This window comes from Nyctibius grandis, chromosome 17, assembly GCF_013368605.1.
Source record: "Nyctibius grandis isolate bNycGra1 chromosome 17, bNycGra1.pri, whole genome shotgun sequence".
Classification (NCBI taxonomy): Eukaryota; Metazoa; Chordata; class Aves; order Nyctibiiformes; family Nyctibiidae; genus Nyctibius; species Nyctibius grandis.
Window position 1 is genome coordinate 4360854 of NC_090674.1, and position 12917 is coordinate 4373770.

General features: G+C 44.8%; 1 protein-coding gene across 1 annotated transcript in view; it reads right to left on the reverse strand.

Moving 5' to 3' along the window:
• Positions 1–4159: 4159 nt before the first annotated feature.
• PEX14 (peroxisomal biogenesis factor 14) overlaps positions 4160–12917 on the reverse strand; it is a 75040-nt gene continuing 66282 nt past the window's right edge. The window contains exons 7-9 of the mRNA XM_068414754.1: positions 11558–11655; positions 8215–8306; positions 4160–6011 (exon numbers count right to left, since the gene is read on the reverse strand). Coding sequence (XP_068270855.1) covers positions 5546–6011; positions 8215–8306; positions 11558–11655 — 656 coding nt within the window. The 3' untranslated portion in view covers positions 4160–5545. The remainder of the gene's footprint in view (positions 6012–8214; positions 8307–11557; positions 11656–12917) is intronic.

Sequence of the window (12917 nt, forward strand, 5' to 3'; positions counted from 1 at the left end):
ATGTTTTTGCAACCAGAATCATAAAACACCTCTCATTATTTGCACAAATATAGAAGAAAAAAAAATCCTGAAGGGTTAAATCCTTCAGCAGATGCAGAAAAGAAGGGCTTGGTGGGCAAACAGGAGTGTTCTTCTAAGATGCTCCATATTGTAAGTAACCCCTGAGCAGTCCTTGCAAAGCATTTGGGGAGATTTTTAGTCTGAAAGACACTTTACAAAAATAAATTGTAATTGAGTTTAATAATCTTCCCCTTTTCAGAAAGGGCCTGACAGATGCTGCCTAGTGCTCACTTCTGCCCCATTTCAAATATTTTTACCTTATTTGGATGAAATATATTATTTTTCTAATGAAAGGAGGTTGGTGGGTTTTTTTTTTTTTCCAAAGAGCTGGTTTTCCCTTCGTCCAGCTGGTGCCTTTATTAGGTTAGTGCTTGCTCCCTTTTGGGGATGGGATTGTTTTTTTCCCTGAGCTGGGAGAGACCATGCCAGCCCCTCAATCTACAAGTGCGCAGTTCAGAGCTTCTACTGCACAGCAAGTGGAGGAGTTGGGCCGTGCCCTCCATCTTCGCTCTTCCCTGACACCCTGAAACTCCCTTTAGGTACATTTCCATTATTTTATTTCCTTTTTTGAGAGCATATGTAGTGGTAAGAGCCAGCCTTTCATCAGCATAATAGGTGGACACAGCTCTAAAGGTGCCTATGGAGGCTCACTCCTGAGGAAGTAGCATAGTCTGGGGATAAGACAATAAAAGAGAAAATGAAGAAAGCTGGAAGCTCTCTCCAGCATCCGTAGGTAAATACTTTCCTATGTTTCACCTCTCAGCACCCCTTTATTTATGTTTTCAATCCCTGGAGGCCAAGCCCCTCTCTTATTTTGCGTTTGCATACCACCCCATGGTATGAGAGGTCAAGTCCAGGCTGGAAGACTCTCAGCTCAAGCTTAACATCAGTTTTTGGTGTACACAGTCACTACCACATACATTTTGTGCTTAACATAAAACACCACCACAGAGAAAGGACCTTGCAAATGTTCCTGTTGTCAAAGCCCTTGGGAAATACATGCTCCACAACCTGCTGGGTGTGGAGGGTCTAGTCAAGCATGGAGACCTTGACTTTAATACAACACATTTGCAACAAAAAGCTGCTCTGGACCTGCTGTCTAGCTTTTGTTTTCCTCAAGCATCACCCTGCCCCATCAAAGGAGAAGCAAAGGCAGCCTCCGTTTCTGTAGCAGGCACTGCAAATGAAGGGAATAGAGCAGACACAGACTGGGTTTTTCCACAGGCGCCTCCCTGCCCCAGGCAGTAGCCCACCATATACCACACTTCCCTCCACCAGTACACATCAGGACAGACCTTCTGGCCACCCTTCTAACAAACCCCAGACCCGGGTAAGGTAGCCACTAGCAATGCAGCCAGTTCCCCCACTCTATTGAAGACAAAATCAAGAGAGTACATTGTTATTAAAAAGCACTTACTTGCCAGATGAACCTGAGTTGCAATAAGCAAAGGGCAAATCTAAAATGTCTGCTCCACAGCAGGGCGAGCTGGCTCCCTGACCAGCGCAGGCTGCTCCAGGAGGGTGGTGCAGCTCCTCTCCCGCAGCTGTGCAGCCCAGGCTATCAGGGCACAGTGGCTACAGCTGGGTGCTGTGCTGCAGCCCCGCACTGCTCCCACCCCAAAGCATCTGGCAACGGGGGCTGGAGTGCAGCACTTTATAGGGGCTGGGGTTTTTGTGCGAGCTGCAGGACCTAGCATGAAACCTGGTTCCCCAAGCTGGCTTTCTCTGAAACTTGTCTTTGCCACGTATCTGTATTTACCAGCCAGTGTTTTTTACCATCGCAGGTGGAAACTGAGGCACACTTAGAAGTAAAATACTTTGCAAAGCAGCAGGATCACAAGGGATCCTACAGTCCATCCTCTTCCTTCTGATCCCAAACACTGTTAGGTTACACCCCAACATACAAAAGGCAATAAAAAAAAATTCTTCCTGCTTCTCACAAAGATGCACATAGGACTTATTTGTAACACCTGGGGGTGAGGAAGGTTGGACAAAGATGATCAGGAGACACCTCTCTTAACCCTTTCCCACTTTGTCACGTTTTTTGAGTTCCCCACATTTCTCTTGCAGCTACTGAAACGGGAGCTTTTATATGCTCAAATTTCTGGAAAGCACCAGCCTGGTATTGTTTCCTCTAGGAGAGAGAGCACAGGCTCACAGGGTTTCCCTGAGATGTGCTCAGATGACACTGTTCAGAGGAAGCTCCCTTCACCTGCTTTCTATATGTTACCAAGGACCTATAGAAACCGTGTTACGAACCCACTGAACTCACCAACCAGGGGTGTTGTTATTCTTCTTCCTGTGTCAAAACAAAGGCTGATTACACAGTGAAACAGAGTACTTGAATAAGCCAGGCGGTGGGTAACTGCTGCTGCTGGCTGGCTTGTTCTGCAGAAAAAGGTTCGCTACCTGGTCATCTTTCAGCTACCATGATGCCATTCTCAGTGCCTACTGGCCAGTGGGCTAAACATTTCACGGGGCAGATGATCTAAGAAGTTTGCTTCTAGCAATAAAAAAAAAAAAAAGAAAAACATTACAAGTTAGCAGCGAGGCTACACGGTTCATAAGGACCAAAATACTTGCCCTACAACTGTTGCTATGCTGGAGAGACAAGGAACACGAGACAGAGAAATAAAACTCGTGATTCACGACAATACCTGCTGGTAAGAAGGTCTGGCTTCTTCCAAATTCTCTGCTGGTGGGTTGGATCTCTTCAACAAAGTACACAAACACCCCATGAGCAGCCAGAGGCCCAGAGTTAGATTTCTTTGAGCAACAACGGCTACGATGGAGTTTCTGGTATTCATCAGGTTGGGGAAAGGAAAAACTGTGACCTATTGAATTGGTAAAGGTTGTAAGAAGCAAAAACTAAGGGAGGGAAAAGGGCAGTTGAAGAAAACTGCCTTTTACTCTGCACCAGAAATCTTGAGGTAAATGAATTGAACACTGGCAACATGGAGGAAAAGGGGGGAAAAATGAACCCGCAGGGATGCTTGTACTGTAAACCTCGTAAGTCACTCTGCAAGGCACATACCTCAGCAACATATTTTCCACATTTCACCAACTGCTGTTGTCCAGGCACTTTCTATTTTCAAAACCTTCTATGTATATAAAATGTACACAGGCAGGACAATACTTTTTCATCACATCCCTGCGTTCAGACGTGTTTTCTTTTCACAAGGATTCTTGGCTTGGAGAAATGAAAAGTGCCATCTCTTAAGAAAAGCCTTTCCTTTTAAACACTTTCAAATTTGCCCTGTTTTAGCTAAACGTGACGTTCTTTGTGAACGTTAAACAGTGGCGAGAGAGACTGAGAGGGAGAGGGGGGGAGACACACACACACACACTCACTCACTCCTGGGGAAGATATTCGTCCATTTAAGGAATGAGAAATCATCACATTCAGCAGCAGGTCTAAATACAGTAATATGAAGGTCCCTTTCACTCCCCCTGAGCAGGAAAATGTCACTGTGTACCAGACACCCAAATACTCAGGAATCAAGTAAATCCCTCATTTTTAAGAAGGGAGCCAAATACTTCTGTTGAACCAAGATGGGACTGCAGTAGCTACGAATTACTTGCTGTACGCCACTTCTTTCAATGGCTTCTGCAGTGACATGGCAGGGTTGGAGCAGTCATGGGATACGGCACAGCATTCCCTGCTGGGAGATAAGGCCAAGGGGCCGGGGGATATCTCACACGCTGCCTTCAGCACCTCCTGCTGCCAGGGGTGGAAAGGAGCGGGGCGCTGCGTTCTGCACCCTGCAGAGCCTCCCGCTGGGAGGAGAGGAACCAAACAGCTGCATTTTACTCACTGGATGATACATCCCTCTCACCCTCTGCAACCTCAGAGGCGACCTCACACTACAGCGTTGCTGGAGCTATTTATAGTGTACCTTATATTGCACTTACACCGTTCTCTACACTGCCTCCTGCTGATAAAACCTAGTATTGGAGCAGTCAGAAAATCAACCATAAATGTCCTTCAGAAAACATTTTATAAGGATTGGATTTCTGTAGCAGTCCCTTTTCCCTCCCTTTACCACCCTGCATGCATATTTCTCCCCAAAATAAGAGCCACAGTAATCCAGTAACAGCCTGGTGTTAAATAGTGGTAACTCGTATTTATTACAATTATATACAATCGTATTTTATATTTGAAATCTATACATGATCACACAGACGAGCACACTTGCTTGGTGAGGACAGTGAGACTCAGTTGTTACAAGAATTGCTCTGCTAAGAGGCTCTGATGCAGTGAATAATATAATTGGACACCACCGTTTTACCAGCTGAGAACACAATGCTGCAAATGAGAGGTTTCAAAATTCACTGGTTTAATTTGTGTATAGCCCCAATGGGGCAAAAAAAGGCTGGACTGGGCAAGAAGGGCCAGTGATGTACCTCAGAGCTGGAACTGTTCTCTCTTCTGTAAAGACTGCTTTGCTGAAGCAGGTGCCTGTCACTGGGAAGGTGCGGGTCTCAGCTGATCATTTAAGATGGGTTTTCTCCTCATTTAGGGAGAAAAACAGGCTAAGAACCATTGCAAAGATTCAGAATTAACCAACTATTTCACCATCTGATATTACCTCATTCATTCATTCATTCAGGGCAGCTATAAGTAAAACGTAAGATGTCAAAAACTGATGTGAGCTCCTTGTCTTTGGAGGAGGAAGGGTAATAATTGGGATGAGTGGGGTCAACTTCTTTTAAAGCCTTCTTTTATTGGGGAGCAATCAGTAACAAAGCCACCTGTTCTCATGGATTTTACTGTGGCCATGAAACCTGGACTTGGTCCCTAGCAAGAGGCCACTTTGATGAGTGTAAGCATGTGGGGTGGAAATAGTGTTCTTTGGACCCCACAGAAATTTAGTGTTTTTAGATGCTAGGTAGTTTCAGGAATTTGAGGCTTGATATAAGGCTTGGAATAGCCAAGACTGAGATCTGGTGAGGAATTCAGGGTTAAAACATTCTTTTTTTTGGCAACAGAATATCAAGTAGTTTGAGAAATAAAACAGAGGGTTATTTTGGGAAACAGAGAACTGATTTGGGCCTTATGTGGGGCTTAAAGGCTTGTGAAATCAAAGAGCTCAGGACAGATTGGTTTCTGAAATTGGATAGAAGGACTCTAGGATGCAGCGAAGAGGCTGACTGTTTCAGGAGAGATGGTGGTTTTGTAAGAGGACTTATCCTGTAGCTGTGGTGCATGGTAAGGCGATTGGTCTTCCAGCCTAGGCAGTGACCGCAGCTCATGGGGAGAGGGTGGGTCTGGGAGGGGAGAAGAAGCCACTGCAACATTGTAAAGCCCTGTGGTGAAACAGGGCCCAGCTTGTTCACGGGGCAATCACGACCCTACTCAAGGTCAATCATGGGAGAATCACTGGAGGGGATGGTGGCACGTCTCTCCACAAAATGGGAGAGGCACCGGAGACAGTGCAGGAGGCTAGGGAAGATGTACAGCAGCAGCAGCAGCAGCCAAGGTGCCTTAGTCAATCTCATTCTCGTTGCTGGCCCCCTCAGGTCTTCGTAGCTTTTCCACTTGCTCATTAATCTGACCATCCCCTCCTCGCCGGTCCTCAGTCTGGACACCCAGACATTCCTCCTCGTCCACGTGGCTAACATCATCATCCTCATCGTCCTCTTCCTCCTCTTCATTCCTTTTGGTTTCCCTTTTCTCCTCCTCACCCTGCACCTCCATCCGCACTTGGCTCTTGACGTCAATCACGGCCTTGTTGCCCTCCTCTGTGCTCAGCAGATGGCAGCTGACCTTCGAACCCTCAGGGCTGTGGTTCTCCTTGACTGGTGATGAGGTGGTAGACTCGTTGCTGACAGGTGAGATGTCACTGCTGCTATTATGGTTGGCAACAACAGGGTTGGAGGGTGAGCTTGGCTTCACTGGGATCTGCCATGACGGGATCTTAGGAGCCGAAGGGGAGGGAGGGAACTGCCTCCTTGGGGGAGGGGAAGAGGGGAAGAAAAGGAGAGAAAGGGGCTTTTATTAAAAACACCAAGGGGTTATCATTAGAGAGACTGGTATTTGCACTGGGGACTGAAACTGCAAGTCTCCTTTGTCATAAATGAACAAAACCAAGGCCACTTCACTTCTTCAGCCACAATCTCAAAGTGCTTTGCAAGCACCCAGTAATCGAGCCTGCACACACGGAAAATATCACAGCTGGGCAATCTGAAGAACTAAAATGATCTGGTTTGGCCAATTTCACAGAGTAAGCTAGCACTCAGGAATGCTGCCTGGGGAAAGACATGAGTGTCCCTTTACAAAACAATCGGTAATTGATTGGTAAAGAAAATTCCCACTGGAGCAAGAAGTCAGACACACCAGGTCCTTGTGCCTGAGCCAAGGAATTTCACCACCTGGCTCTCGCCTCCACTGTGATACACAGCTATTGCACGCTGGCTCGTTACAATCCAGAGCCTATCTCCTCGTCCCAGCATGCACTTTACATGTTTGGGCCAGGTCCTGGCTGCTGCAAACTGGTTCAGCTTCTCTGACTTGAATGGAGTCATACTAGCTTACACCAGCTGAGAAAGCTGGCTGCTCTGTCCTTGAGTCCTTTCCAGGTGGGCTGTAAGGGCTGGATAGTGGCAGGCTAATGCCCAGCCCTAACAGGAGAATCCAAGTACCAAACAGGACCAATATAAATTCAGTGGGGAGCACTGGTGCCCTCAGAAAATAATCTATCATGAAGAGCAAAGCATGTCTGATCTAGTGCTCCCCATGCATCCTTGCACATGTGAAAAATGGGAGTATGAAGAGGTATCAGATCAAGCTCTGAAAAGGATGCTGTGGCAGGGAGTTCTCAGGCCCCTCAGGTGAGCTGGCTAGGGCCAGGGACAAGACCAGAGCAGACGAAAGCTGGCTGCTCTCATACAGCGAGCGCTCAGACACAGCAGATTACATTTTCTTAGACTGAACTAGGAACAGTAGCTGCTCTAACCTCCCTCTTCCTGCTGCCACCACCAGCCATCGAAGAACTCTGCTGATCTAACCTCCATCTCTTGTGAGTGCAATAAGCTAATGTCTGCATTATTCAACCAGTATCATAAATTCAGTCTCGAGACTTTCTTGGCTCTGGTGTTGCTGCTGCATCCTCACTGCAGAAACATTTGCCGTTTTGTTAAAAAACAACCCCCCAGAAGTTTTCTTTTCTCCAAAAAGCACTTATCCCCCAGCTGTAACCTTCCCATTGCTGAAGAGGTGTCATTAACTAATGCTTTCTCCCCAGCAGTGATGCTAGTACGATCCAACTTAACAGACAGTAACTTAATGTGTCCTCAACCCTCCAAAGCTTTCTACGGTGACCCCTGGGAGGAATGGGAGGTGTAGTGAGAATTTAAAAGGATCCTAAAGCCAATGTGCTTTTCAGACGTCTGAAAAGCCCACTTGCTGAGGTCCAGAAGATCTTGGACCAGATCAGTCTGGTCCAATCTTAGACTGATCTTTGAAGTCCATCTCTTAGGAACCAGATGACTTGAGAAGACTTAGTTACACGTAGAAGGAGGCAAAGGAGTCATATCAGAGTGAAAGGATCAATAGCTGAAAAGCTAGATAAACTCTTAAGTAATGTACTTGGAAAAAAATAATTTCCTCAAGAACTGAGATCTGATCCCTGTTCTTATGACTGTCCCACAGGCTGGGATTTATACCACCTCATTTCAGACATCTACTACACTGTAAGATGTCTATACCTGAGATAGCTAATCGAGAGAATCAGGCTCTGCTGAAGTGCAATTCTTTTCATCCTGGTTATGCCCTAACCATGGACAGGTCAGCTGAACTGTGTCCAGAAGTGACTCTCTCTCTAACAGAATGCAGGTGCAGATGCAGTCAATACCTCAAACTAGGTGAGAGGCATCCTGACTGTGGGAAATGGCAGAGAATTCCTCTATCGTAAACACAAAGGAAAAATCTTATTAATTACCCAAAGCGCTCTGTGATTTAAGGCAAGTTTGAAAAGCATTTTGAGACCTGCAAATAAAAAGTGATAGTGGAGTGCAAAGCGGTATTATTAAGATAGCAGTAACAGGATATAGAGCTAGTTCCTGTTGGAAATGCCCTTCCTCTCCACGATTGAGGGAATCCCAGAAAGCAACCCTTTCCCTACACAATAATCTGTTCACATATTCCATCCATACCGGTTCAGGAGAAGTCCTTTTAATGAGTAGATCTCAGATTTCAATTCATTAATATTCTGTGACTCCAGAATCCAGTTGGTGGAAGTTGTGGCCTAGAACATGAAAAAGAAGACATAAAGATCAAAGTATGAACTGGGAGGTAGTTCACAAATGTCACTTTTTTCTATGTTATCCTCTCTCTCCTCCCATCTGGGAATCTCGAGCCCTGGGGGTAACATACATGAGCTCTATCATTTAAAATCTCTCAGATCTGAGCAAAACAACTTCCACAATAAAGAAGGACCTGAATGGGTCCCCACGATGATCAGAAATAATAATTGTCTCAAGATGCTAAAAACTATTCAAATATTTGCTTTGCGTTTGGGGGACTAATTAATCTTGTCTCCCACATGCCATGCACAACCATTGCTGAAGCATCAAAGGGGGACCTTTCTTCTCCGATCAGAAGGAGGCCAGCACTTGTGAGAATCCAGACAAAGCTAGGTCCACATGGGATGTTTTCCACCAACATATCAGACGGAGAACAATACACAAAGGGGTAAACTAAATCATTTGACACTGACCTAATGAATGATTTCTAGAGAAGAACAACTAGAACTAGGATCCTGAAAGGCAGTGGGAGTTGCATTGAATCAGGTCCTTTACTCTTTCCCGTGACTGCACTTAGCTGAGGCAACAGATTCAAATATTATCTATTACCAACTATTTTAAAACCATTTGTTCATTTTGCCTAAATCGTTAAATAAAGAATCGATTATCTGCACTCTGTGGTGTTTAGTGGTGGGCTGATACATCGATGCTTGAAAGTTGCAAAAATTTTCCCTAGTAGATTTGAAGAATTAGAGCTATGCTTGAGTTACCAGATTGTATCTCCAGGAAGAGCTGGACTAGGCACCATCTCTCAGATATTTCAAGGCAATGAATGCAATTTGGTCAGGAAAGATGATAAGTAGCTCATGGAAGCCTGGTACAGCTGCTGTCAGCACTGCATCAGAATTGCTATGGGATATCAGGCAGAAATTAGAGTAAGGTGACAACTGAGGAGAACATGCTGCAGGTAATACTTTTGGCAATCTTTCTTTTAACTCCTTTGGGAACTTGAGAAATGGGAGGAACATTCTGAAAGACGGATCATGGCCTACGGTTGCCATATCCTATCACTCTAGCAACTCCTGGAGCGATGGGCTGAGTATGGGACCAAAGAACACTCATGTCTAGCACTTCCCATAGTAATTTCTGCTAAAAAGCCATTAGGAATGAACCCATTAGTGAGCACTGCTCCAGAGATACTCCTAATAAATCCCCTGACAAAGGAAGCCAGGACTGAAATAATACAAAACTCCTCCTCAGCAGTTCCTGCTAGATGTAGCCAGAACTGGTTGTTCCTACCTATTCTTTAAACAGACTTCAGCTAGTGCTGAGTAACCCTGAACACCTACGCAGCCAGCACTGCTCACAGTGACTTCTGGGCTGTGAACCCAGTGAGCTGGGAGAGGCTCAGTCTGTAGTAGCTGTGATATACACAGATGCGTTCCCCTGGGATTCACACTCCCAGCCCTCAGACAGCAAGAATCCAGGAGCCACTGTTCTGGCTTTCCAAGACCTTGAAAGCTACAGCAGCACACTAACAAGGGAGTGATTTCCACTCACTGGCCTGCAAAGGACTCAAATTTCCAAAACACATATGGTGCCAGATGCCTAGGATTTAGAAATAAAATCTGACATCTGGGGCTTTTTAGCCCGTCTCTTTAAAAACAGTTGTAGAAAAGTCAAGCCTTGAATTTTTATGTACGTTTTTTAATTACTTAAAGTCCCTCTTTTTAATTTTTTACAGCATGCCAGTAGGAGTTTAAAAAGCAGATATAAAAACTTACATTACAGCTGAGAAAACACAGCTTTTATTCTTTGGTTTGTGGGGTTGCCCAAGTTTTTCTTTGTACACATGAGGTTTAAATATCATAACAATGTGTGCTACCATTTCAGTGCAGGGGGTAGAGAGGGGGGAGGAAAAACTTCTTCAAGGCTCTCTAAACCACTAAGACTCTTATGCCCTTTTTGCTTCTTAAAGCTCAACATGTGGTCTTAATCTTAACACTTAAGACCTGAAAACAGTTTTCCAATTTCCGGACTGGCTCCAGGCCACTGACAGGCCACAGTTCCCAAGGAAAATTGAAGTAGAGTGTTGTGACCATAAACTGGCTTTCATGGTTGGGTTTACAGCTGTGCCACTGAGGGCTTCCTACTGTACAGTGTGCACACCACAGTCAGCTGTGGCCCACCAGTTACACACCATCAAAGGGTCTGTACAAGATTAAAGTATAGGTAAGGGGAGAGAATAACTGTTCATGCTCTAGGTAAAAGACTGTAAGCATTGTCTAAGTTTTCTTTTTTCATAGTAAAAAGAAAACTCTCTCTGTACAGGGAATACTGCAAAATGACTGGGCGCTGAATAATCACAAGTTTGTGAGTGAAAGGAAGACTTCATCTCCATGTGACTGGTTCAAATCCATCCCACCTCACGTGTAACCAACACTTACTGGCTGACAATGCTTAGGCCAATGGCTGCAAAGTACTTGGGCGATGAAAAGCACTAATTCTCATTGTCAGAAAGAAAATCAATTTTGGTTAAAAGTGGTTACTTGTAGTTACACATGTAACAACACAAACTAGTCAGAACTGATGGTTTTATTGCCAGGGTCAAGTCAGGAGTCAAGGGGAATGGGCCACTGTGCATGACTAATGTGATTGTGATGGGGCCACCTGTTACACTAGGATGATCAAAATCATTGAAACAAGAAACCAAATAGTAAGAATGTTCGGCCATTACCCGGCCTGGATCTGAACAACTGACTTAGACACAGTACTTCAAGTGTGTGCTTGGCTGAACAAGATTAAGTCATTGTTTTGACAATGTATAAAGGTACAGGAGAAATATAAACATGTAAAATTACATATGACAGACAAATAAAACCTCTGCACAACTAGCCTTGACCTCTTTTGGTCAGTGGACTAACAGCACAATTATTTCATCTCAAATGTGATGCAGAAGATACAGAGCTGAGAACAGGTCTGAGGGCTCAGATACACAGGCTCCATACAAAGCTATATAGCACAGCCCTCTCAGAAGTTAGATGTATTTCATTGAGTACCCAATTAATACCCAGTGCTTTAAACAGACAGCCTATGGAGAAGCCAGATGCAGAGAAGCTGGCTGGGGATACGACAGAGCTGAAGGCTGGACTGCGAACCTAATGAGGTGCTTTCCATGTGCCCACAAAAGAAGCCATGCCATGTTGCAAAGAAGATAGTGATGTTCTAAAGCTGAAGAGTTGCAAGTGGATACCTTAGAAGCAGCCAGTTCTTGGGTGAGCTCCTGGATTTTCTGTTGTTGCTGGATTAGCAGTTCCTGGACAGCTGCTAAAGTTGTCTGTAACTGAGTTACTGCAAGGGAAAAAGCAGGAGAGTGTTAAACTGAGATACATTCACATACACACACTCACACACGTCCTTCCTGCTGTCTAGCTACAGAGATGCCTCTATTCCTACTATATTTAATTTATCTACGCCCGCCTGCTCACTTTAATCCATATGATTTATCTGCACTACGGGTAATCTACCTGCACTGCATCTAACCTCCAGTATTTCTAGTTTATCTTTCCATTGTATAGATGTCTATAGCCCACAGTATATCCGTCCAAAACCTCTCCCTTCTAATTATATTGGTTTATGATTTGTACATCTCCCTGAACTTACACAATGTTTGTATCATTTATCTATCCTGGGCCTCACGCAGGCAAACACTGGGGCTAGCTCCAATCCGGGAAGAGGCTGGTCTCAGGATTGACCTTAGGGTATCATGAGAAATGAAAGACGCTTTTCTTCTCACCCTCCACTAAGAAGTATTAGCATCCTCCCACTCTCAACCCACCAGCTCCTTCAACCCCAACATCTTGAACAAACTTACTGCTGAAAATCATACTTTTTCCATCCCACCAACTGAATATACTTTGGGCTTTTCCCCTTTTATTTCAAGAGAACACCCTGTATTCCCCTTCTGCACCCCAGCAAACACTGAAGAACTGCTGCTAGACTCCAGCTCCAGCTGTAGGAGAACTTTTTCTACTTTGGTACTTTATCCAAAGTTTCCAGGCAGTAAACAAGCTGATAAAATAAAATAAAATTAAAAACTCTATTGGTGTGACAGGTAACAGCTAATCCAGACCATCATTAGGGCATTGGGTAATGAACAGACACCCTATAGAGTCAATAACAGAGAAGGTGGCTAGGGTCAGGGAGGCACAGTAATTACAGACTCTCCTGACCCTTCCTCGGATTTTCAGATGGAAGGTGGGGGGAAAACACCAAAAAAAAAAGCCCCTGAAAACATCAGAGAAGCAGAAATTAAAAATGAACTTTACAGCCCTCCGAAAGGCTGTCATTTTATTCCCCTTATTAATATTCTGAGGTTGGGAGCCTTTCCGTAAAAACATAATTAATTGAGGCCGCGCCGACAGTAAACAAGCAATTTCAAATTAAACCGAAATGACGGCGGCTTCATTTGCAAATGTGAACAGATTCTCAGAGCAGATAAATGAAGTCACCACATAAAGTGGAGGTGGAGGGAAGGAAAAGGGTGGGGGGCTTGGCAGAATGGAGGATACAGGGAGAAAGGCTTTGAGGGGTGAATTGATGGAGTCATTAAT